The 27,086-nt window shown below is 46.1% G+C and overlaps 1 protein-coding gene across 2 annotated transcripts in view; it reads left to right on the forward strand.

Moving 5' to 3' along the window:
• Window positions 1-22,487, forward strand: part of LOC115195761 (protein FAM49B) — a 35,961-nt gene extending 13,474 nt beyond the window's left edge. For both annotated transcript variants that reach the window (XM_029755983.1, XM_029755984.1), the window contains exons 3-12: window positions 11,682-11,764; window positions 12,070-12,191; window positions 12,754-12,859; window positions 16,562-16,701; window positions 18,899-18,976; window positions 20,147-20,263; window positions 20,400-20,479; window positions 20,677-20,803; window positions 20,931-21,001; window positions 21,679-22,487. In XM_029755983.1, the coding sequence (XP_029611843.1) occupies window positions 11,692-11,764; window positions 12,070-12,191; window positions 12,754-12,859; window positions 16,562-16,701; window positions 18,899-18,976; window positions 20,147-20,263; window positions 20,400-20,479; window positions 20,677-20,803; window positions 20,931-21,001; window positions 21,679-21,742 (978 nt within the window). In that variant the 5' untranslated portion in view covers window positions 11,682-11,691 and the 3' untranslated portion in view covers window positions 21,743-22,487. The remainder of the gene's footprint in view (window positions 1-11,681; window positions 11,765-12,069; window positions 12,192-12,753; window positions 12,860-16,561; window positions 16,702-18,898; window positions 18,977-20,146; window positions 20,264-20,399; window positions 20,480-20,676; window positions 20,804-20,930; window positions 21,002-21,678) is intronic.
• Window positions 22,488-27,086: the final 4,599 nt, after the last annotated feature.

Raw genomic sequence — 27,086 nt, forward strand, 5'->3', positions numbered from 1 at the left:
GTAAAAATTGGGAAATTGTCCCACTGAAAAATAAAACTCGATCCCAGGTTTAGTTATTCAGACAACTGAGGCAGCGTTTCTGCTAATTTTTTATCTGGACTTTGCTCCTTTCATATTTCTTTAGATCCTGACAAACTCCCCAGTCCCTGCCGATGACAAGCATACCCATAACATGATGCTGCCACCACAATAAATTGAAATATAAAAGGATCAAGAACACTGCATTATCTCCACATTAACCCTATAGTGAAACCATATACCCACGTTAACCCTATAGTGAAAGTAAACATAATGAAGCCTTTGTTAAAAACAAATCTACCGCAGATCATCCATTCTGTTTGCAACAAGGGTGTTAAGTAATACTGCAAGACAAGCAAATGTTTTATTTGACCTTTATTTAACTAGGCAAGTCAGTTAAGAACACATTCTTATTTTCAATGACGGCCTAGGAACAGTGGGTTAACTGCCTTGTTCAGGGGCAGAACGACAGATTTTTACCTTGTCAGTTCGGGGATTCGATCTTGCAACCCAATGCTCTAACCACTAGGCTATCTGCCGCCCCAATTAATGTTTTGGCCTAAATTAAAAACTACAGGCTTGGGTCAAATCCAATACAACACGGAGTGAAACCCTCTATTTTCAAGTATTGTGGTGGCAGAATTGTGCAATGGGTATGGTTTTCACTGGAAGGGACTGGGGAGTTTGTCAGAATAAAAATAAATATAAATGGAGAAAAGCCAAGGTCAAAAGTTAGTAAAACCTGCCTCAATCTTCTGAAAACCTAACCCTGGCATAGTTTTATTTTTCAGCCTGACAATCCAAAATTATTTTTAATGCCAAAGACATAATCAAATCAAATGAAATGTATTTATATAGCCCTTCGTACATCAGCTGATATCTCAAAGTGCTGTACAGAAACCCAGCCTAAAACCCCAAACAGCAAGCAATGCATGTGAAAGAAGCACGGTGGCTAGGAAAAACTCCCTAGAAAGGCCAAAAACCTAGGAAGAAACCTAGAGAGGAACCAGGCTATGAGGGGTGGCCAGTCCTCTTCTGGCTGTGCCGGGTGGATATTATAACAGAACATGGTCAAGCTGTTAAAATGTTCATAAATGACCAGCATAGTCAAATAATAATAATCATAGTAGTTGTCGAGGGTGCAACAAGCACGTCCGGTGAACAGGTCAGGGTTCCATAGCCGCAGGCAGAACAGTTGAAACTGGAGCAGCAGCACGGCCAGGTGGACATACAAGAAAGTATTTCCAAGAAGTGTTGTGTTCGTGAGTGGTCCAGTCACAGTCCTGACATAACTTTGCTTGATAATCCCCCAAATTTACTGAGGTTGAGCAATTTTTGACAAAAACAATGGATACATGTTGCCCTAAGAGTTGTGCAAAGTTAGTAGAATTGTATTTAAAATGACTCACAGCTGTTTTGGCTGCCAAAGGTGCTTCCACCAGGTATTCACTCTGGGGTGTAAAGACTTATGGGTCGTTCCACGAAAGGGTCCCTTTTGATATTTTAAGTAGAAATTGTGCACAAATATTGCATTTTAAAAGCCTGTTACATTAAATAAAGTGCTCTTTTGGGAAATTCAATAAATCATGATTTTTTTATATATGAATAAAGACTCCCTAAAGTGCTAAAATTCTTTGACAAGTCACTTAACCCCAACATTTGTCAAAGTTTTCACCATCATTGTAAAGCCCTAGTTATGTTGTTGCTTTGACAGTCATTTCTGAACATTATTATTATTTACTTCATGTGATTTAGGGATTCATTTGAAGGAAACAAACAACAACCTGTCCCTCATTTTAAGGTTAACCCTATAGTGAAACTATTCCTTTCTGAATTAAAAAAAAAAAAAAAGAAACATGGAACATCTAATAGTCAAATCATAGTGTAAAAGCAGGTGAGCTGGTTCTACTCTTTCACACAACAAGCTTCCATTCCCCCTGTCACAAGGGGATTTATGGCTGATTTAAAAATGTCATCAACCATGTTACAGCCAACCCTGTTACTTTTTTAATGGGAACTTACTATAGTATTTTTATTTAACCTCTTGAGATGGGGAAAATAATTTTTTTATTAAGTTGAATATGTGGTCTTTATAACAGAATGTAAAAATTTGGTGAAATCATTTTTTTTTACACTACTCAAAAGGCACTTTTTAATTTTGTTTTATTTTGTTTTATTTAACTAGGCAAGTCAGTTAAGAAAAAAATGACGGCCAAACCCGGACGACGCTGGGCCAATTGTGCGCCGCCCTACGGGACTCCCAATCACGGCCGGTTGTGATACAGCCTGGATTCGAACCAGCCTCAAGCTCTGAGATGCAGTGCCTTAGACCACTGCGCCACTCGGGAGCCCACCTACTTGGTGCAACAACCCATATGCAATCAAGACATCTTCATTGTTATAATTCTTTTCATTTGGAAAATGTTCAATCAGAACTCCTTTGCCTTTGGAACTGCAGTGTTTCACGAAATGGCAACTATTCATACAGTACAGAGAGACACTCATGGATCGTGTGGATGAAGACGATTTAGGTGATGTATTTCACTTGAGAAAATTTCCTGAAGGCACTTTACCATGTCAGAAATATCAATGACTTTCTTTTCTGCAAACATCTGGGAGACTGTAACACACACAGGCCCCACATCCCCATGATCAGGAAATGGGAGATGATATCGGTCTGTGGTGGGTGATATGCAGAGTGGCTTGTTGTGTCAGCTAATGTATCAGTTTACTGCTTGATTATTTATCTTCCTGTAGGGTTGACATGCTCTTCACCTCGGCGGCATCCGCTCCCCTGAGCATCACACCAGTTGTTCGCTCTCGCTCTTTGCTCTCTCTCTCTCTGGGCTCGGCCTTTCTCTGCACGCTCTCTCTCTGTCTCTCTTCTGTTTACCTTGCAGATGTCTGCCTGTCCTATAGGGCAGGCCATATGCAGGCCATAGGAATTATAGTATTACTGTCTCTAATTATGGCAATTGCAAATGTACATTATGTGGACACCCCCTCAAATGAGTGGATTCGGCTATTTCAGCCACACCTGTTGCTGACTGGTGTTTAAAACTGTTAGTCGGGAGCTTCATGAAGTGGCTTTCCATGGCCGAGCAGCCGCACACAAGCCTAAAATCCCCATGCGGAATGCCAAGTGTTGGCTAGAGTGGTGTAAAGCTCGCTGCCATTGAACTCTGGAGCAGTGGAAACGCATTCTCTGGAGTGACGAATCACGCTTCACCATCTAGCAGTCCGACAGACGAATCTAGAGTTGGTGGATGCCAGGAGAACACTACCTGCCCCAATGCATAGTGCCAACTGTAAAGTTTGGTGGTGGAGGAATAATGGTTGGGCTGTTTTTCATGGTTCAAGCTAGGCCCCTTAGTTCCAGTGAAGGGAAGTCTTAACGCTACAGCATACAATTACATTCTAGACGATTCTGTGCTTCTAACTTTGTGGCAACAGTTTGGGGAAGGCCCTTTCCTGTCCATACAGAAATGGTTTGTTAAGGTCCGTGTGGAGGAACATGACTGGCTTGCACAGAGCCCTGCCCTCAACCCCATCGAACACCTTTGGGATGAATTGGAACGCCGACTGCGAGCCAGGCCTAATCGCCCAACATCAGTGCCCGACTTCACTATTGCTGTTGTGGCTGAATGGAAGCAAGTCCCTGCAGCAATGTTCCAACATCTAGTGGAAAGCCTTCCCAGAAGAATAGAGGCTGTTATAGCAGCAAAGGGGGGACCAACTCCAAATGAATGCCCATGATTTTGAAGTGAGATGTTCGATGAGCAGGTGTCCACATACGTTTGGTCATGTAGTGTATACATGTTACCCTGTAGATTTCAAAAGAGACACCGGGTGGCGCTCTAAGCCAATTGTTTGACACTAGCCCCTCTTTGCCCTTGATGCAGTGCAAGACAAGATGCTTGCTAATCTGAGGAGTTACTGCAGTGTTTGTGAACTGAGGCAGTATCCTTATGTTAGAGGATGGGCTGCAGCAAGTAGCCCAGGTTGCATGACCACATTTAGAACCCTGACCTCTCCATGCGTTTTGAGACCCAACTCGGTTGGTGGAGCATGGCACTTGCAATGCCAGGCTTGTGGGTTCAATTCCCGCCGGGGCCACCCACATATATATATATTTTTTTTATGCATGCAGTACTGTGAGTCGCTTTGGATAAAAGTATCTGCATAATGGCATATATTATTAATCCAACAGGTTATGCTAATGAATCCAATGTGGTTTTAGTAAAAAAGTGACTCCACATCAATGTCAGGGTTGATGCGTGTGCAATTATGATTTTGGAATGTTTCGATGGGAGATCTGGTTAATTGGGGAAATTAAACCGTAGACCAAACATCTGGGGAAATAAAGACGGTTGTTAAATGGATATCTCAATCGGTGTCCCTCGTCTTTAGTTTTGCGGTGGTTGCCTGAAGGATGTGTAGCTGAAGTTGGCATGTGTGTCCCTACCATCGTGGTTCAGAGTTTGGGAGTGGTCGCTCTCCCTCCGCATCGTCTTCTATGCACTGCTGTCCATCACCTCCAGAGGGCGCTCAATGCATTCTGAAAGATACAGGCACGTCTGTACCGAGAATCACCATCTCCCCAAACCCCAGCATGCTCCACTGTGCCCCACCCTTAATCCTGTGAGGGTTCTTCAGAAAATACCAGAACGCGTACCGATCCGCGTTACTTACTCTGCTTCTCATCTAAAATGTCATACACTTTCTCCCCGAGATGCTGACGGTCCTACATTCTGCCGCCTATAGTGTGATTTGAAGGGTTCTGTGTGGCGTCCGTAACTCCGACGCAGTCAAAAGGTCATTTGTGTAATGATGGTTTGGGGCTGTTTGCAGTGACTGGGGCTGGAGTTGGAGAGCTGCCTGGAGGGGGGAGGTGTGACCCACGACATGCAGCCTGCGCCCCACTTCACCCCCACCCCTCACTAACTACCACCCCACAGGCGGGAGTTGGAGGAGTCTTCAGAGTGGAGGGTTTGGGGCTGTGGGGAAGTGTTTCTCTCTGCCCCATTACACCCCATTTGTAGTCGCCTGCATGGAGGTCACCAGGTCAGCCCTTATCCACCGCACTGCAGTGATCCAGAGGTTGCTCTGTCGACTTTTGAATGAATGGTATAGCCGTCGCGTCTTAAAGAATAGGCCTGTAACTGTTTACAAAAAAAGTGCCGGGGTGACCATTAGTAGTTGTTTTACCTGTTTATTACATAAACATTTGATAATTGTTTATTACATGATATCAAGTTGAGTATAAAGTAGTCTACAGTTTTTAGATAATCCTTCGAGACAGTAGCCTAACAGACAGTGTGCTTGATAAGGAAAAATGTATTGATGAAACTGATGAAAACGTGTTTGTTTCAAAAGCCTTGCGCGCGTGTGTAGCCTAGCCTACTGTAGTTGTTTCCATGGTTTCTGGCTTTGATCAGGTGCAGTCCAAAGATGAGGGCTTAGCTGAAGCTCCTGGTTTCATCTCTCTCTCTCTCTCTCTCTCTCTCTCTCTCTCTGTGATTTCTGCTGCTTTGGTTGGTCTCTTTAGATTTCAAAGGTGTATTTTTATCTCCAAATGTGCATTAATTGTAGTTTGGCCTGAATCTGTGTTGAATTGTAAAAGTAGTAGGCTTCATTGTGATGCAAAGCAGGAGAAAAACATGACTCAATCAGCAAGGTGCTAGAGATGCAGTAGCATTGTTATGGTGAGCCTAATAATGCACGATGATACCGCAGACTGAGTGGCATTACCTGTCAGTCATGATATTTATTGTGGTTGTTATGGTTTGGTCTCTGTATTTGACTGGTTTGAAGGTTTGTTTTTATTTTGCAAGTTGAATCGGTTTTGGTGCCCTTTTTTTTTAATGGTGTTTACTACAATATAGCACACGGAGGGGCGTGGCCACGGGGTTAATCAAGTTCAAACCATAAACAAACAAACTGCTTGTCCCCAGCCCACGGCCCCCCTCCCTCCCCTCACCATGTGCCCCAGTAAGCTCCCTCCCAACAGAGTCAGCTGGGTGGGGTTGACTCACTGGGGAGGGTAAGGGGGTACAGTTGTGGGGTGCAGGGGGAAATGCGTGCCAGCCCCATTTGGGAAGTTCTTCCCCCTTTTTTTTTCTGCCTGTCCGATCGGGCCAGCGTCAGCGAGCTCCGGCGGGTCTGGGCCTGGCTGACTGGGCTAATGCGATGTGGCGTGCCACCGGAGAATCTAGGTCAAGTTTAAAGCTGCCTCTCTGCTCCCGCCACTGCAGCACTCTGTCTGACGCTTCCTCGGTTTCTCCCCAAAATACACACCCACATGCACATCTTAGAGCCACATATTATAGACACAGCGTTATACATCCTTATCCAAATACACGTTTAAATCATTTCTATCAAATATGCACCTATATACATTATTACGCACACAAACACACACAAACCCTCTCCCCATCCCCCCCACCCCGAAGCCCCAGGCGAGCGCTCAGCCTCTCCACGGCACTGGCCACGTGATGCGGCGGGCTGTCTGAGTCTGTCTGGAGGGAGGGAGGGGAGGAGGAGGAGGAGGAGGGAGGAGGGCGTTGTTTTTCCCCGCTGGCTGGGCATCATTGCCGTAGTAAGACTGGGTCGGCACGTGGATCCGCATGCTGCTGCAGAGAGAGGGAGAGAGAGCAGCATAGTAGTAGTGGAATGTCAGCACTATCCCCCATTACCCTGCAGCCCTGAGCTGTTTTTCTAGGACACCTCTGCAGACCCGGAGCCTCCAGTCCAGGATTGTTTTGCTGGGTTTTCACGGTTGGGGTGGTTGACTCTGGGAGGATCATCCTGGGGTCACCACGTTCAATGGGCGTGGCACTAAACATTGGGATCTTCTTCGGTACTGATGCAGCGGAGGTCTCATCACTCATGTTTTTGTTATTCCTCCACTATGTCTTTATCACAGTCCACTCACATTTTTACCTTGAAATAATCAAAACAATTTAGAATGTTTTGCGTGCAGGAATATTGTCAGTATGAGTATTTTGTGAATGATATGTAAATTGACACTTTTTTTATTTTATTTCACAACATGACAGCAATTTGGAAAATTACAAGTCACAATTTGCTTAGTGAAATTTTTCAGTTAGTTCCTTGAGCAGGATAATGCTGGGTGCTGGAAAAATTCCTTCACTGCCTGTTCACCAGATCCCTTCGCTCCCCTTCCTAATCCTCTGTTTTTGTGGCATTACCTCATCTGTATTAATATATTCATGTGCGTTCATGTTCAGGTCTTACTACTGTACCATCTTTTCTCCCAGAGCTCGTGTCTGATTGGCTACCCACTTGTTTTCAATGGTACCAGCTTTTTGGGATTCCATGGATACAGCGCATGGTTGGGCAGAGCGGCTCAGCCAATAGGAGAGTGTCGTTGAGCTGGCGGTTGTGAAGCAGTGCCCCCTGGCCCTAGACGAGCCCCCTCCCCTTCCTCTCTGCGAGCACGCGATCGCCCAGTGGGGGGGTCCAAAACAAAAACAACCCCACCCTGTCCTCTGTCCACGGGGTCGGGGCTCCCGCTAACACATCAGAACCTCCACTACCAAGGGAGGGGCACAGAACCACCCCCCTCCTGGCTCTTCTCTTGCATTCCTCTACTCTAAACACTTCCAATGCGCTACTCCTCTTCACGCACCCATTATTTAAAGCAATTGATCATTACCACTAACCATTTACCATTTATCACTGGCACATTTATCATTTCTACTGTACCAGTAAGTGTTTGAGAGACACACACACACATACACACACACACACACACACACACACACACACACATATATATATGCGTGTGTGTGTGTGTATATATGTGTGTGTGTGTGTGTGTGTATGTATATATATGTGTGTGTGTGTGTGTGTGTGTGTGTGTGTGTGTGTGTGTATATATATATATATATATATATATATGTATGTATGTATGTATGTATGTATGTGTGTGTGTATATATATGTATGTGTGTGCGCGTGCTTTTTGGTTACCATTAATAGGTTTAGCTTTTCATTTGGTTTGAATGCGAACCTGGGTTCTGTAATTCAACGTTCACCAAAATAATTTCTGCTGTCGTGGGAAGAAAAAAAAAAACCTGAAAAACTGCCCTCATTTCAACTCCAACTTTTTCCTTAAACTGGAGGATCCTCTCTTGCACTTTGAAATGCCAAGCCGAAGCCACCGCAAATCCCCAGTCCTTAAAATGACCTCATTGCAGACTGAGCGAGGGAGCTGTGGGCCTTTGGTGCTGGCAGCGTTGGCCCGGGCAGCGTTGGCCGTGCCCGTGTTTAGCTCGCTGAGCCTGATGGTGGCACCACGACCACGCCTCCTCCTGCTCAGCTCAGTCACTCTGCCTCTCTGAAAGGGGGCAGTAGAGGACTAAGGGAAAGGCATAGGTATCCAGGGCAAGCTCACTCACACTGCATGTAGGCTAGAGTAAGCCTATTCATTCAAAAGCAGGGTGAGGTGACTGCACCCCTCCCCTCCATCTGAGGATAACCAGCCGGGTGATTCCTACCCTTCTCTTCCTCTCATCGGTCTGTCCGCTATGTGGCTACCACAGGTACCAGGTAGTAGGAAGGCAGCCAGTGAGTTTCCAATGAGGGGCCAGTGTGTAGCAACACCACTCAGGTCTTGTTAGTAGAGAGTGTTAGGACGGGGGCCGGGCATGGCAGGAGGCAGGTGGTGCGGTGGGTCACATGGAAACAGGGCCAGTGTGCAGGGAGAGGGAGAGATTATTTATGACAGTGGCATGGAGTACTAGTGTAGACACGGGCAGAGTCAATGGGTCCTGGATGCCTCCTTCAAAGTATTTAAACCAACGTCTGGAAAATGGCTTTAAAAGGATAATTGTATTTATTCATCATTACTAATTCAACCACAAGAAGGGAATATTTTGTTTATTGTTACTAGCCTGTAGCTTTAACTTGCCTCTAGGCATCGCTTTGTCACTTAGCTTGCTTTCTGCGCCCACTCATTCACAATCCCTCGTTTGCAATGACGTTCGACTTGCAGCTGAGTCTCACTCGGAGTTTGTTTTAACCTGCCACCGGTAATCCGACTTCACCCTGTCACCAAGGTTAAGTCTCTCAGCCATTTTCAGCCTGTCACAAAGGTGTCACCTGGCTGTCACCGGTCTACCTCACTCTGTCACTACCTAGCCAGGAGCAGCACTTGAATGTCCGAGACACAATGAACCTTCCCTCTACCCCAGATCCAATGCAATTTCCTAGGAGTCTTGACCTTTGTCTCTCAGCACGGTACAAACCGACCAGGTCTCTGTGCTTTCTACTTGTGGAGAGGTGCACCCCAGCAAGGTGTTGTCTTGACAGGATGTCACTCCTGATTACATAACACACAGCTCCAGACAGGGAGACGTTATGACCCACATCCCGCTGGCTGCCTGGCGTTTGGCTGGCGGTCTCAGCCTACGGCGGAATCATCCAATCAAATCAAATGTATTTATATAGCCCTTCTTACATCGGCTGATATCTCAAAGTGCCGTACAGAAACACGGCCTGAAACCCCAAACAGCAAGCAATGCAGGTGTAGAAGCACGGTGGCTAGGAAAAACTCCCTAGAAAGGCCAGAACCTAGGAAGAAACCTAGAGAGGAACCAGGCTATGAGGGGTGGCCAGTCCTCTTCTGGCTGTACCGGGTGGAGATTATAACAGAACGTGGCCAAGATGTTCAAATGTTCATAAATCACCAGCATGGTCAAATAATAATAATCGCAGTAGTTGTCGAGGGTGCAACAAGTCAGCACCTCGAGTAAATGTCAATTGGCTTTTCATAGCCGATCATTGAGAGTATCTCTACCGCTCCTGCTGTCTCTAGAGAGTTGAAAACAGCAGGTCTGGGACAGGTAGCACGTCCCAGAAGAGGAGGTACAGGTGCAACACTGCCTGTACCGTAGCCAAGTCATATAGACTGTAGGCGCGATCATAGACCAGAGTCATAATGCTGTACGACCACTCATAGGCCCGTATTCACACAGCGTCTCCGAGTAAGAGTGCTGATCTAGGATCAGTTTTGCCTTTTGAATAATATAGTGAATAAGCTACTACTTAGCTACCAACCTGATCCCAGATCAGCCCTGCTACTCTGAGACGCTATGTGAATACTGGCAACAGACTACAGTCATAGTAGGAGCACTCATAAACTACAGTCAAAATACTGTAGCGGCAATCAGACTTCAACAGAGTGTGGGCAGTGCGACTGCTCCAGGTTGTCTGATTCTGCACAACTGTACCTGTTTGTGCTCCCTATTTTCCATATTTCTACTGTTTCCTCAACATGGCTTTCTAGGGAATGACTCAGTGCTGTGACTGACAGTCTAAATTGTACCTCAGGATTGGAAAGTGTTGTACAGTAGCTCATACAATGTGTAGTCCTGTACCATACTCCTATTCACTGTCCTCAGTATGAGTCATTGGCTAGGAATGAACTTTGACGACATGCTTTGGAATAAGCTCAAACTGTGTTCAGCCCTGTCGGTATTAAGAGTGTGTGTGTGTGTGTCTCTGCCTGCCTGTCTGTGTGCGCACACACACACACACACGCACAACACGGGAGCCTCTTACCAACAGTGCCGACAGCAGGGGTTCCAACTAGATAAGAACTATACGGCAGTGGTTTCCCTTGGCTCGGTTTGGGGTTGGTTTCACTGTGTTTTCCAGGTACTGGGTGAATCTGTGGCCTTCATATTGACAGCAGAGAGAGGCTGGGGAAGGATAGTGAGCTTAGTTCTCACACTACTCCTTCCGAGGTGAGATTATCTCCCCTCCCCACACGCCCCTCTGCCCTCCTTTTCCAGGAATCGACTGCCTGGCTTCTGGGAAATCTGACTGGTTGGAAACAACTAGAGATTACAATTCAGTGTTTTTGAAGCAGTGCTTTTTTTTTGTGATTGGAATGTGTTCGCCTGAGTGCCTGTCTGTTTCCGTTTTCTTGCCAGCCCTGTGTGGAATTGTTATACCAAATTGCCATGTTTTTGGCATAATAATGGTAACATGGAGCTGGCAAGAGCGCTGAAACAGACTCGGGCTAGGAAAATGTACACCATGGGGGCTCATGTAGGATTCACAAACAGTGCAAAGTCCTAAATGTCTCATTTTTTTGTAGTGGGAATCAGATCATGATAAGACATCCAGGTCATTTTCCTATTATAGAGACGGTCGGGATTTAAACTCTGAACCCTGTTAGGTTAACATCTGAATTTGTGCATGCACAGGGTGTGTGGCCCTCCCTCCCTAAGGAACATAAAAGCTAATTTAACAGACTAGTTTGCATATAACGGCTGTTAGCAATCGCTGGATGTAAATGCTTATCAGGAGGGAATTGAGGGAAGCGGAGACGTCACACTCGGTTGGACTTCTTCTCCGAGGCAGAGCGATTCCCCTATTTCGGATACTATATTAGGAGGGGGGGGGTGGGCTTTTTGGGGACATCTGGTGGGCCAAGGCTCGAGACAGGAAAACCACACAGGATCTCGGAGGGCCCATCTGGGGGTCTGGGGTTCAGGGGCCACTGGAGCAGAGAGGAGGAACAGGAGGGGGGCACCAGGGTTGTGTGCCCCCCCCCCTCAATACCACCACAGTTAGCTACCAACACGATGAAGTTGAATCTTATTGTTGTGTTTTCCCTATTTGTCTCCGCAGGCATCGTAACATGGGGAACCTGCTAAAAGTTCTGACTTGCACAGATCTGGAACAAGAGCCCAATTTTTTCCTCGATTTTGAAAGTGAGTTTCATTACCATCTCGCTCTTCACACTTGAGCTTCCAATCGTACCTGTTGTAGCTGTGGCCCTTCTTACCCCCTCGTCTGTCTCTGTTCTGCCCAGAGGCTACAGAACCTCATCTATTTCCCATTTGCATCACCAGCTATTCTGTTAGTTATGGTGTGGCCATTGGGGGGGGGGTGTCTGGATTGGAATAACAATCAGAATGGAGATGTAGGTCTGCAGACTAGCGCCTCTTCACCTCTGTTTGTAGACTCCCTGCCAGACGTAGAAAAACCCACTTGACTGTCTTCCTGTGTCCACTAGATGCTCAGCCCACGGACGCAGAACGAGAGGTGTGGGAGCAGGTGGACCTGGTGCTGAAGGACGCTCGGGGAGTCCTGGACGAACTGCAAGCGTACAAGGGAGCGGGTCAGGAGATTAGAGAGGTACAGGACTTTGGGAGAAGGGCCCATTTCCTCAAAATATCTCAGATTAGCAGAGTGCTGATCTAGGATCAGCCCCCCCCCCCCCCCCTTGTCATCTTATTCATTATGTTCTAAAACAGAACCTAGATCAGCACAACTACTCTTTATGAATACGGGCCCACGTCAGGAGATCAAAGATACAAGACCCAAAAGAACTCTTAAACATTCATTATAAACTGGGGGGTTTGAGCCCTGAATGCTAATTGACTGAAAGCCCTGGTATATCATATACCACGGGTATATGTATTTTTACTGCTCTAATTACATTGGTAGGCAGTTTATAATAGCAATAAGGCACCTCAGGGTTTGTGGTATATGGCCGATATACCATGGCTAAGGGCTGTATCCAGGTACTCCGCTTTGCGGCGTTTATAAGAACAGCCCTAATCCATGGTATAATGGCCATATACCACACCCCCTTCGGGCCCTATTGCTTAATTATAGACCAGTGGCTTGATCAGGCTCCAGAAGGTGATTCATCTCTTCAGACTTGATAAAACATCCCGTCTTTTCTATCTGCCAGGCGATCCAGAACCCCAGCGACGAGGCGTTACAGAAGGCGGCCTGGGCGGCCGTGGTCCACCTGGTGGGGAAACTCAAGAAGTTCTACCAGTTCTCCCAGAGATTAGGTATGTCTGAGGCCTAATTTTAGGATCACTTTAGCCTTTTTAAGACAACAATGAATAGAGATGACATGGACAGCTGGGGACCTGATCCTTGATCCAGCGCACCGGCCCTGAGACGAGTGGTACGGCCCCTGTCCTGTGCTTCAGGTTAAATATGTAGCCCTACAATACAACACCCACACCTGACTGAGACTAGTGATGTGCGTCCTTCAGAGCTTTGGTACACAATGCAAAAGGTCAGATAAACGCCTGTGCCAGAGGTTGACTACCTCCAGCTTCTCTAGAGGTTACATGTAAGAGACACACCCCTCTCGTGACCTTAGCCCCTCTGCATGCTAGATCACATCGGCGATATCGACTGCTGAGCTGCAGGAAATGAACACGCATCGCTCACGCACCCACTCCCAGCCCACACAAACAAATATGCAGCGCAAACCCCCATAGCTTTGCATTCATTAACATGATGCTTGCTTGCGTTGCACTCCGACTAGACCTGATACTCCCCTCCTCCCAGAGGTGAAGACTCCTCATTATCATGGAGAGAGAGAGCGAAGAGGGGGGGGGGGGGGGGATGCTAGCCTAGTGCTGCCTGTGACCCCGAGGGAGAGAGGAGCAGCTCGCCCCCCTCCTTTTGCTGACCTTAACCCCTTAATCTAGTGGCGTGCCGGCTGAGACTGCAGTCTCTGGGGGTATCAGGGTGCTGGTTGGAGGAGGTGTGCGCGGGTGACGTTAGCTTTCAAGGTCTGCATTATCAAAATGCAGACCCTCCGAAAAAAAAAATGCTGTTTTTAATAGATTTCACCTGCGTTCTAATTAGACAAACCGACATTTAAATACATGGCTCTACTCAGTGTTCTAGAATGCAGGAAAATACGCGTCAGTTCAAGAGGGCGCTATGTGAAAACAACAGTTTTCTTTACCCTATGTTATTAGAACCAAATACAAGAATCATTTTTATAGCCTAACATGCTTGTACTTGACAGTGTTGATGAAATACGAACGCCATACTGTAGGTGCACTGAAAAAATGGCGCGTTCGCGACACGCGTCTGATTTTAATTCATTCTCAATAAGATTTATTTGATTCATTTTATGTTCTCCATTGTAACCAAAATGAACAAATAATCTAACTCTGGTTCAAACTTTAGCAAACAAACTAGTCTGAAATTAGCCACAGAAACGTTCCCTACATGAAATGAGACCACTTAGCCTATCTTACCACCTCATCTCCCTCCCTCTGTTGCTCTCTACGGTAAAAATGGTGCGTGCCCTAGAAAGTAAAAATGTCGACACCGGTGCCCCCATTTTTTATTTTTAAATTGTCATTAGTTTCTCGAGGTGATCACTGCCTGTGCAGTAGCGTTTCTTCATCAGAATTCAGTTCGCGAGCTGAGCGGGCACTGTGAACACTTCGGCAAATCTTCAATGAGAGTTCCCGCCACACACGCACACACACCCTCCCCGCAGGCAGGCAGAGAGCGAGAGTGTGGTTTGGAAAGGTCAAGTATACCTGCATTTTCAGAATGCAGCAAAAATAGAAAAACGTGAAATTCTGGTGTGTGTTATGTAATGAAGTAGGTCATCTCCCCGCTCCACCGCTCTGACTCTGGGGGGGCCACCTTCTCGACAGACAGACAGACAGACAGACAGACAGACAGACAGACAGACAGACAGACAGAGAGGATGACCGCTGGCTGAGAGATGACTTTATCAGACGTCTCTGTGTTATTACTCAATTTTCTGGGGGCGTATTTCCCCAACATGACATTACCTTTGAAACAACCTTCCACAATACCATCGCTGTCACTCGTCATTCCTGCCTAATCATTTTTAGTAGCGCATCACGTTTATTCCTCATTTTAAATGTGATGCTTCCACCAATGGGCGTCTTCAGGACAGGAGCCCGTTGACCGCAGGGTTGGAGTAAATTCCCGCCGCCCTCTGATCCTCCCACCCATTTCCTCTCCCAAAGTGAACCGAGCTCCGCAGCAGCGCCCGCCCAGTCTATGTGCCCGCATTCCGCTCGCCTGCTCTTCCGTGACCTAATGGGATCAGACGTCCTTCCCCTCCTCCCCCTCCAGCAGTGATAGTGCCTCGATTCAGATACTAGGCCTAAACCCATCTCAACTTCTGTTTTGACTGGAGGGGAGGGAGGGAGGAGGGGGGGCATCACCAAGGCCATTTTTAAATCAGCCCCCTCCTCGCTGCTGCAGCAGAAGCAATACACTGGCGGAAGCAGATGGGGATCATCACAGAATAGCCAACGTGCTTAATTTACTGGACTGCTCTGACTGCACTGCCAGCTTGCATTCCGCCTCTGAAAAACCTCCCTCTGCGGATCACTGTCTCTGTTAAGTGAGCATCGTGGCCAAAGGTCTCCATTTGTTTTCGTCCTGGGTTATGGCGCTGTGCGTGTCTGTATATACCTTGTGCTGTACTGAAAGTGGTGAGAATCGAGTTGAGAGTAAATAGATGCTCAGCGTAATGATTGTGTGCGTCTATGCGGAAGTTAGCGTTATTGTGCAACCAGATTAGTGTGTGTGTGGTTTGGTTTGGTTTTTCAGGGTTATGTCATTATTGTAAATCTAGTCATCTTGGTGAGTCTAGACTGAGTCCTTCTTCAGTCTCTGACTGCAACCACATTTTCCCTCATGGACGGTTTTGTAATTGTTTATTTATGGCCAACATCTTAGTGCTTCCGTTGGCTATCTTGAGACATGGAAATGCAGGCAAATCATTTGTGTATCGATTGCGTTAGGTCGTCGGGAAGTGCACAGTTTGCCTGGATACTGGTGGAGATTTAAATAATCTTGTATTTGTCCCATGCTTCCTAAACAACAGGTGCGGACTCACAGTGAAATGCTTAGTTATGGGCCCTTCCCATCAATACAGAGAGAAAGGAAATGGAGGGATATAATAGATACACAACGAGCAATGACAACTTGGCTACCAGTATGGAGTCTGTGTGCAGGGGTACGAGGTCATATGGTTAGGTATAAAGTGACGAGGTAACGGGATGAATAATAAACACTGGCAGCAGCGTATGTGATGAGTCAGAAAAGGTTAGTGTCAACGGGGTCAATCCAGATAGCCGATGCCACTTGCATCATTGTACAGCTTGTATGTTACTACAGAACTGTGTGGTTTACCCAAATAAAGCTATGTGATGTCTTTTGTGTTTTACCTACTGTCTGAACAATGGCGGTAAGCCTGGATGAAGAGCCCCCCCTTCGTTACAATGAGATAATTAGGCTCATGTCTCATCTCTATCGGATTAGGAGAGCTTCCCACCCTCACCCCTAGAGACAGCTCTTCCCTAGACACCTCTCCCCTCCTCAACCCCCACATTGTGCCCAGGGCCCTATGCCAATCACCGCTCAATCGCATGTCCCTGTTTTGTACAACTAGCCCCCCCATCAGGGCAATTGTATTTGGCACACATTTGTGTCATAATGTACATGCCGATTGTTATGTTTATTAGGCATATATTTAACTTATCATTCTATCCACAATTGTATATTTTCTCCCTCTCTCCTCATCTGACACCCTCTCCTTGTCGCTGTCTTAACAAAGGCAGGAAATTCTAGTTGGCATTACATTTTGATTTCATGATGTTCTTCATGATTGTTATGTTTATTAGGCAGATATTTAAAGTAATTCTACACGCAACAGTCTCTAACACCCTCTCCTCGTCCGCGTGCCACAGAGGCGGCGCTGCACAGCCTGCTGGGACCCCTGACCAGCGAGACTTACGACGACCCCACTCAGCACCTGGAGCGGGAGCAGGCGCTGGCCAAGCAGTTCGCCGAGATCCTGCACTTCACGCTGCGCTTCGACGAGCTCAAAGTACGTCCCGTCACATCCCTGGCCTCCATTTTTTTTTACTCAATTTTACCCAGAGTCCCCAGCGTTCTCATTTCATTCATCGCTTGTTGTTGACCTAAGCTATAGCTGTTGTTGGTTGTACATGGTTCACCTATTCCTTTTGGTAGCAAGCTAGCTAGCGCTGTCATTAGCATAACAAGGTGTTAATACCCTGTTAATTAGGTGTTAGCGCTGTACATGATTAAGCCTCAGCCCCTGAACATATAATAAGTATTTAATTGGTACGTTAGGATCGTTTCCTGGGAGTGCTGTAATACTATAGTCTTCTACACTGCTGGAATGAATGAATTAATGAAGGAATGAACAATGATGTTGTGGATAGGGATGACTAATGGGATAGTGTAGTTGGCTGGGGCTCTTTGGGTTGCATCCCAAATGGCACCCTATGCAGTGCACTACTTTTGACTAGGTTCCATAGGGCTCTGGTCAAAAGTAGTGCACTACTGTATCTAGGGAATGGGGTTCCATTTGGGAAGCACCCCTTATTTGGGCACCAGTCTTCAACACATAGAAACATGGTTTATTGTTGATCCCAGGGAGAAAAACACAGATTGCTTGTTTGTCTGAGTCGCAGACGATACTACAATACAACTCGCAAAGGCCTCTTTAGGCACCCTGTTTCCACACACACTCCTCAAGCCAGCCCCCCCCACCCAGTCTCCCCATACCCTGCATAGGGTCTAAAAGCGTGAAGGTAGGGGGGTGCAAGGTGCCATGCCAGGCACCATTCATCAATCTTTCACTCCCTTTACCCCGACCACAGGCATTGACCTAGTTCGAACACTCGCCTACCCGCCCGCCTGCCTTTTTTTTTTTTTTTTTGGAAAGCCACTCATTGGTGAAATGGGGCTGTCTGGCCCTGGCACTAGCCACTAGCGCTGACCGTCTAGCTGTAGCTAAGTGGACATAGACTTGGTACCAGTCCATTATGGTGGAGTTACTATACTGCTCGTGCCGGCCAGGCGTTAAGACACTGCAGGGCTAATAATGTGCTGCTAGGGGTAATTAGGGAGGCGTCTTCCTGCATTGGAGGAGCAGGAGGTTGACGTGCCGGACGGGTCCCACTGATTTACCAGTGGCTTATTGAAGGTCAGCTATGCTCAAGGCAAGGTCTAGTGATCCTCTTTGTGGAAGGAAGGCAGAAGGCGGCAAACTTTCAGGATTTCGAAATTCAACGGAGGGATGAACAGGTTTTTGGGGACCGATTTTTTTTTTTTTTTTGTTTGCCAAAATCTATTTGCGGGCCAGAAAAAGGGCACTTTTCAAAAAAAAAATACATAGGTCCATTATTTCAACATACTTTACTTTCTCAAATATAAAAAATAGAATCAAATCCGATCAAGTTTTATTAGTCCCGCTTCGTAAACACCAGGTGTAGACTAACAGTGAAATGCTTCCTTTTCCAACAATGCAGAGATGAGAGAAAAAATATTACATTAAAATAGAAACGGTGACACAAGGAATAAATACACAGTGAATAACTAACGAGTAGTAAGAACATGGCAATATATCCAGTTTTATCTAGTGTATACTCCATCTACTGTTTACTTAAAAAAAACAAAAAAAAAACATTTTACTCATAAAAATAAGCCCCATCCCCATTTTTTATTTTATTTGTACATGTTTTTTTACTCAAACCTCCCACGGGCTGAATTGAATGGGCTCGCCGGCTGAAATATGAGCCGTAGTTTGCCCACCCCTGCTCTAACCTGTACTGTCTGTATACCGTGTACTATGAGAGCGTCTCCAGCCTCTCGTCCTCAATGTTGTTGATGCTTCTGTCACGATGCCGAACGCACTGAGCCACTGCTAAAGGGAGCTAACAAGGACTTCATTTATGGACAAGTGAAAAAGAAATGCGTTCTAGTTTAAAGGACTGGTGAGGAAATATCCAGCGGTATGAAATCCGCTTCAGTAAATAAATGGAAGATTTTAATCCTATCAATGTCCTTTTCGTTCCATCTCCGCCCCCAGCTATGTATCTGCCTCGTTTGCTAAAACATCCTGTCACGACGATGGTGCGTTTGATCCAGAGAGCTGAATGTCTGCTGCCGCAGGCCGTGTGTTCTACCTTCGGACACACAGGCAGGCGGGCGTGCGCACACACACGTGCGCCAAGCCCTGTTTTGTAATGTTCACGTTAATCCTTGTGTTGCAGATGACTAACCCTGCCATCCAGAATGACTTCAGCTATTACAGGAGAACGTTGAGCCGCATGCGGATCAACAATACACCGGTGAGCTGACGTCTATAATCTATGGGGCTGAAGGGCTCCCGTTTGGTGGTCTACACCATAGACTCTCTGGGATACGCTGGTGTTAAGGGACCCCCCCCCCCCCCAGACACACCCTGTGCCCTACTCCTCTTCCCTTCCTCTTCATCAAGCTCAGCAGGGGGCCAAGTGTTCGTCCTGCTCTACAGGGGCCCATTAACATTACAGGCTATATAGGGGCATTAAGGGCTGTATGAGAACTATTTCATCATTAGATCTCGCACTTAGTTTGTCATAAATACATTTAAAGGCAGTACAAGTTAAGTGTGTTAACTCTAACACCCCCCCCCCACCACCACCACCAGTAATTTTATGGGAAAAATGACATTTATTGGAGCACCTCAGGGCTCAGTATTATGTTTCCTGATATTTGAATCGATTTGGAATGCAGTATTGTTCAGATGAGAATATTCTTGCGATTTAGCATGACAGGTGTCCAAAGGACAATCCAGACTCCTTTCTCCACCCAGCCGTGCTTCAAAAAGACTGACGGTATACCTTTTTCAGTGACACCAGAGAAAAGTCTGAATTTTTCAATAGCTCTTTTAGTGTATAAAATTACCAGAATTCAGTCTTGTTCTCGAGACACACGTCTGTGTCTGGCCTGCAGAAGCTTTATTTCCTGTACGACAAATGCCATTACGCAAATGGCCCCCGGACGGTCCGACTGTTAAGACCTGTCACTGCTAGAGCCCGTCTCCGATGGCACCATTTCCCCTTGATACGGGCACTACCCATAGGGCTTTGGTCCAAAGTAGTGCACTATGTAGGGAATATGATGCTATTTGGGACGCAGCCCCCATCTCTAGCTAGCCACTGAAAATTCCCTCCAGCTCAGCAGTACAAAGGAGCATTACTTTGCACTCAGCATTCAAGCACTGACTACTGGAATCACTGAGACATTTTATACAAAGACACGAGACGTATCTGTTCTGGCGGAAAATACATTTGTTCTTATTCAAACGTGATCATTTTTTTATGTGACACGTCTTGACGTTCTGGGGGATTATTCATTCCGCATTAGAAAATAAAGGCAGGAAAAGCATCTCCTTGCCATTTCTGAACATTTTTCTCAACCAGCAACTTCTGGCTCAATAATATCCACGCTAAACGGTGGCTTTTTGTTTTTTTCAGGCAGAGGGGGAGAATGAAGTCAACAACGAGATGGCCAACCGGATATCTCTGTTCTACGCCGACGCCACGCCTATGTTGAAGACATTAAGCGACAGCACGACAAAGTTTGTCTCAGAGGTGAGATGTTTCACCGCTTCCTTACTTGGCGACCTTGACATTTGACGCTTTTTCCTCGTTAGTAATCGAAGTGACCAATACAACAATGCCGTTTACAGAATAAAAAAACATCACCTTTCTCTTTCTGTTTGCTCAGAATAAGAACTTACCCATCGAGAACACGACAGACTGCCTAAGCACAATGGCGAGCGTGTGCAAAGTCATGTTGGAAACGCCGTAAGTGATCCCCGTCCTCACTAAATCAAGGTCATGTCAGTGTCATAAACTGCAGATGATCTGGGCCCATATTCTTAAGGCGTCTCAGAGTAGGAGTGCTGATCTGGGATCAGTTTAGCCTTTTAGATCATAAGGAATATAGTTATGTGGGCAGGGCGGACCTGATCTATATCAGCAATCTGTGTCTGTGTTTCCAGGGAGTACCGAAGCCGCTTCACCAGTGAGGAGACGGTCTCATTCTGCCTGCGCGTCATGGTGGGCGTCATCATCCTGTACGACTATGTGCATCCTGTCGGAGCCTTCTCCAAGTCCTCCAAAATCGATGTGAGTGCAGGGAGGAGCTATGTTCCTGCATGCTCCCAGTCCCAGAGGATTGGACACACGTGCATGCGCACACACACACACACACACAAACACTGATTCATCTTACATGGCGTTTTCTGCTTCCTAGATGAAAGGGTGCATCAAGGTCCTTCGAGATCAACCGCCCAACAGCGTAGAAGGCCTTTTAAACGCTCTCAGGTAAGGCCCGGCGTTTCTGTAGCATCAACAACTCTTTTCGTTAACAGAAGACGTTTAACTGAATATCATTGCAACCTTTTCCCTCTCACACTTCAACAGCATGCTTACTGTGAAATAAAATACAGCCATATTTGGCCACTTTTCCTTCATTATTATTTAGTAGGGATTCAAATCGATATGTGTTTAGTGTTTTGATTTAAATGTCGAATCCCACAGTTTTAGATTTATAGAAGGTCAGAGAGGATTACGTTTCTTTGAGCCCTGGCCCCCTACTCTTTTCTCAAATCTAAGTGGCTGACACCCGCATCTGTTCGCAGCTGACATGGCCATTTCCGTGGCAACCGCGCTCACATCTGCATATCACACCATCAGGGCCTTCGGGCACACTCAGTCGCCCTCCTCCAGTCGTGTGAGGTCACTCCAAGGCCTCCTGCCTCCAGCCCTCTTTTCTCTCTCTCGCTCTCTCTCTGTTTGTATGGGATTGCACCTCCGTCTATGAGGGGCGAACGCCAGACTAGGAAATCAAATATCAGAGCTAACAACTGTCGACAAGGCTTTCTCACACTCTTGACACCCTTTCCGGTAGAGCAGTCGTGTTACGTTCACAGATCCTGGAACTGATCCCTCTGTCTCTTCATCCGTCTTGTCTGGTCTGTCGATTCATCTGTCCCTTGCAGGTACACAACCAAGCATTTGAATGATGAATCGACCAACAAGACCATCAAGAGCATGCTGCAGTAGGACTGAAACTCTGGTACAACCACTCGCCTCACACCCGGTTCAGGAGACATCGACTCTCTCTCTCTCTCACCAACGACGTCGGTGCACAGAATGTTTTTTTTTTTTTCTTGTTTTCTTTTAAATGGAGTAAGTGCTGCATCTCCGCCCCTTTTTATAACGCAAAATGCTACTGCCATTATGTACGTCTTTTCTGTGCCAAAAAGATGTTGCTGAGATTTAAATGTTTTCCATAAAGGCCATACAACAAGATGGCAGCTATGGAAGCATTGTGGGTTCAGTTTTATTTTTAATTTTTTTTAATAGTTTTTGTTTCCCTGTGTAAGGGATGGGAGTGCTTTGACTTGAAAATTTAAAAAAGAGATATATAGAGAAATATATTATTTTTGTTTGATTTATTATTTAATATTACATCTTTCTGCATGACAAAATTACGTCTTTTCCAACTATTTAAAAAAAAAACGTATGGTTCAAGTTTAATTTGTCTGCTTAATTGTATGTTTTAATGTTTTGTTCTCTGAATGGTACTCGTCGGAATTGACATTATTGAAAAGATAGTACTGATATTTTATCTTTTTTTTGTTTTATAGGTTTTGATTTGTTGTTTGTCATTTTTCATAGTTGTATTTTTTATTTTAAAATTTCAAACTGTGATGTGTGCAAATCAATTTAAAAATTGGGAGTCTGTACTGTTGTTAACAGTATGTTGCCGCTGTAAAAAATAAACAGAGAACTTGTTTTCTACAAATTACTCTCTCTACTTGCCTCTGCAACTCTTCTAGAAAACACCATGTCGTCAAACTTAGGTAGTGAGAACATTTCAACAACCAATTTCTAGTTTAGATTGGCAATTAAATCCATTACAGGTGGTTTGACTCACCAAACAGACTTGCTAAAAAGAATAACATTCATTTGTGAGTCAGTATGCAGTTTCCATTTTAATGGAACAGCAATGAACAGCTAAGACAGCAGATAAGTGAGTCACGCTATATCTGCCTCCACCAGTTAAATATTATCTACACGCTACACATGGGAGGCAGCGCCAGAAGGGGTCATCTAAGGCAGGGTTTCCTACAACCCACCCCCGGGTGCATGTTAAATGTTTTGCCCCCCCCAGGACCGAGTTTGGGAAACCCTGGTCTAAGGCACGGGTGGGCAACTCCATTCCTCAGTGGCTGCAGTGCCATTCTCTAAATGATTTAGACCAGGGTTTTAAGAGAAATAATTCTGATTTAGGATCAGTTTTGCCTTTTTGATCGCAATGAATAAGAATACATGAATATGGGGGACCTGATCCTAGATCAGCACTCCTACTTTGAAACGGTGTGGGGGCGTCTTAACAAAGTTACTGCACAAACATCGCTAATTCTGGTTTGAATGAGTCTGGCTCCAAGATCAAGGAACAATTTTTAATATTTGATTTTTAAAACATCAGCGAAGTAGTGACTTGAGGCTTAAATGTTAAAATTGGACTTCCCTTTAATGACACATTGGTCAACATTGACATATCCAATGCTGTGTGGTCTTTTTGTTCGTAATGGAACACTTCTCTCCTTGAAAAAATGAGCAGGATGTCAAACAAATTCCATGTCTGGCCGTTCATTCATTCATAGGAAAGATAATGAGTCACCCTGTTTGACTCATTATCATTCCCCTTATATAATCTCCTTGTCCAAATGGGTCATTCTAAAAATATCTGGAGAACGATCAGTGTACCTCCCTCTCCCTGTACAGTGCATTCCAGGGACGTTGCTCACTTCTTTCAAGATCCTCTTTCTACATTTAACGTTTTCCCTCTCGTCCTCTCATTGCTAAACTATGTGAAGACCCGAACAGAAGAAACACTGAAATTCTTCCAAACTGGCTTTTCTATGAGAGAGAGAGAGAGGGGGGGGGGGGGGGCTAGTCCTTGGGTGTGTACTGCGGTATTATCTGCAGTATGTTCGAGAAACATTCAGGGTCAGAGAGAGCGAGAGAGGAGAAGAGCATGTTGATGGGTGTGTCCCTTAACTCTGCAGCATCACTGCGCTGGCAGAGACGGGGGGGGAGGAGGAGGAGGAGAAGGGAGGGAGGGAGGTAGAGCAGGCTGGCGTTGGGTGGGGTCTTACATGCTTTGGAAGTCCTTGAAGGAAGGACAAAATTGAAAAGAGAGAAAAGGTCTAGGATGTGTAGTGAAAATGGAATGCGTAGCCTTTGCCCGGCCCTGCAGCTATATCAAAGCACCACAGTTCAGATGCTAAGTGTATGACACGCTCGTCGGGCGTGGAACAATCTGCCTTAGAATAGCACTCCGTCACCCTGACAACCTCCCAGCGTGTCGCAGCAACTTTCGTCTTCTCCGGCCCCTCTCCCACTGTGACCCACAATGCAGTACCTCTCCGCTCTCCTCTCCTCTCTCATCAGTTATCACGAGGCTCCCACGGAGCTAAAGGAGGAACACAGCGATATCTGCATGAAAGCACTCTTTCTCAGTGGGAAACTGGTCAGATCGAGATCTAACGGCCTAGTACGGTTGTTTTTTGGTTTGTTGCGCATCAGCCACGACCAATAAGCCGCGCTTCTTTCGAGGATTCCACGATTATTGAATTGACAGGATGTTACATTACAAAATGCTAATTTCCTGTAATTTAGATTATTGTTAGCCTGTACTGTACAATGTTATTCCCTGGTGTTTTCATGGAACAGACAATAATATTGAAGATAATGACCATCAGGGCCTCCTGCCAAGCTGAGGGAACAGAACGGAACATACTTACAGTGGCAGACACACAGGGAGACAGACAAGTCATCATAGCCTTCCTTTGGATGAGGACTCTAGAGGTATACTGAATTAGAATGGCAGTCACACCCCACAGCCTTTATAGATTTCTTTCACATGACCCCCCCATCACTCATTGGGGGGTTTGGGAGCCTGTCACCATGTGGTTTGCATTGTCACAGCTCTCTGAGAAAGGATTGGGATACAGTTATTGTGGTGGACTATATTTCAAGGTGACTGATATGGCTTCCCTAACAGCCAGTGAAAGGGCAGACCGAGGTCAGTCTAGGGTTTGAAACGCCACATTTCTGTCTGATTTCCTGATCGTGCATGACGCCTCAAGATAGACGGATGACAGTTTGACCTGGGAACTAGATGATGGAGAATGTTTTAATGGTACACACAGAGTCTATATCATGCCATTGATGGTGGTGGCTTATCCTTCTCTGAAAGGGCTTCAATGGGTTTGATCACTTTCTATCACTTTGGTATTGAATCAGGGCAGGTTATTATTATAGTAAATGTATAGTACTGTTGTTATTACTAATGGGAAACCTGTTGGAAATGCTGACCTTGAGGGTGAAGGTCTCTATAGTCATCAGTTCCTCTGGCGTGCTTAACGGTCCACCATCTCTTACTAGAATACTGTGTTTAGTACAGTGTATTCTCAGATCAGATGAGGGACATAATGGTGACACAAAACCCTGGTAAACCACAAGCTGCAACTGTCTGCTACCCACTTTCACAAGATGTAGTAGCGTGTGACCTTTCAGTGCAGTGTGACCACCAAAAGTAATGCACTATCTAGGGAATAGGGTGCCATTTGGGACGCAACCTCTGACACGAATGAGCGTTTGCGAATTAGCTGTAAGTGTGTCCTGTCAAGGTTGTCAAATCGAGTAATGAGAAGTTACAAGACTGTGTTTCTGGTGGGACTAATCAATGAAGAGTGGATTTGGGCCCTCACCAGCCTCCTTAATACCCAAATGACAGGGTTTATTAACAGAGTCACGCTTTTCAGGCAGGACGTCAGGGTCAACTAACGCTGCCCAGTCCTCTCCTCCCTCGCTATGCTAAACCACGTCAAGACTGTTTCACATGGGATGTGGTTTCGAGGGGCCTCCGTCAGTTATTTCAACAGGGTGTGAGAGATGGCATACAATTAATTCCACAAGTGTTTGTAAGCGATGTTCCCTCTATGCTGCGTGTGCGTGGGCGCGCGGTAGTCCTGAGACTGCAGCGCTGCTCCTTGGACTGTCACGCAGACGAAATATCAACCCACAGAGAGAAAGCACGGGATTGAACTTCACTCGACTGTCTAGAGCAGTGGTCGATCTCCAAGACATTCCTTGTCGATCGCCAAACATTTCTGTAAAAAAAAAACAACGATAAAGCCTTGTGTTCCTATTTGTTTTTATTTGTCTCGTGCTGTTGGCGGTAGGTGTACCCGATTCAGTGCCCTGCGCGCCGGGTAGGCGAACTGTTGCCATTTTGAATCATTTCATGTGTCTGAAGGTACAAACTCTGCCTTCCCGGCGGGCCCGGAGAGCAAATCAAGTGCACTATAGGCTACCGCTGGCCAATCGGGTGGCTCAGATTACCGTGTCTGCAGTAATGTAGCAGGCATCAAATAAATCTACTGCAAAATTGATACTGTGAGATTTCTAAAAGTTTACAACCATGACTAGAGAGACTGTCAACAGCAAAGAGCTGCTGTTTTTGTGAGTGAGTTCATGTTTAAGTTCTTACGCAGCACTGTCAACACTTTGTATTCAACACTTAAATACACTGCTCAAAAAAAGAAAGGGAACACTTAAACAACACAATGTAACTCCAAGTCAATCACACTTCTGTGAAATCAAACTGTCCACTTAGGAAGCAACACTGATTGACAATAAATGTCACATGCTGTTGTGCAAATGGAATAGACAACAGGTGGAAATTATAGGCAATTAGCAAGACACCCCCAATAAAGGAGTGGTTCTGCAGGTGGGGACCACAGACCCCTTCTCAGTTCCTATGCTTCCTGGCTGATGTTTTGGTCACTTTTGAATGCTGGCGGTGCTTTCACTCTAGTGGTAGCATGAGACGGAGTCTACAACCCACACAAGTGGCTCAGGTAGTGCAGCTCATCCAGGATGGCACATCAATGCGAGCTGTGACAAGAAGGTTTGCTGTGTCTGTCAGCGTAGTGTCCAGAGCATGGAGGCGCTACCAGGAGACAGGCCAGTACATCAGGAGATGTGGAGGAGGCCGTAGGAGGGCAACAACCCAGCAGCAGGACCGCTACCTCCGCCATTGTGCAAGGAGGAGCAGGCCTGCAAAATGACCTCCAGCAGGCCACAAATGTGCATGTGTCTGCTCAAACAGATGAAAGCAGGTTCACACTGAGCACGTGACAGACGTGACAGAGTCTGGAGACGCCGTGGAGAACGTTCTGCTGCGTGCAACATCCTCCAGCATGACCGGTTTGGCGGTGGGTCAGTCATGGTGTGGGGTGGCATTTCTTTGGGGGGCCGCACAGCCCTCCATGTGCTCGCCAAAGGTAGCCTGACTGCCATTAGGTACCGAGATGAGATCCTCAGACCC

Source organism: Salmo trutta, chromosome 6 (genome assembly GCF_901001165.1).
Source record: "Salmo trutta chromosome 6, fSalTru1.1, whole genome shotgun sequence".
Classification (NCBI taxonomy): Eukaryota; Metazoa; Chordata; class Actinopteri; order Salmoniformes; family Salmonidae; genus Salmo; species Salmo trutta.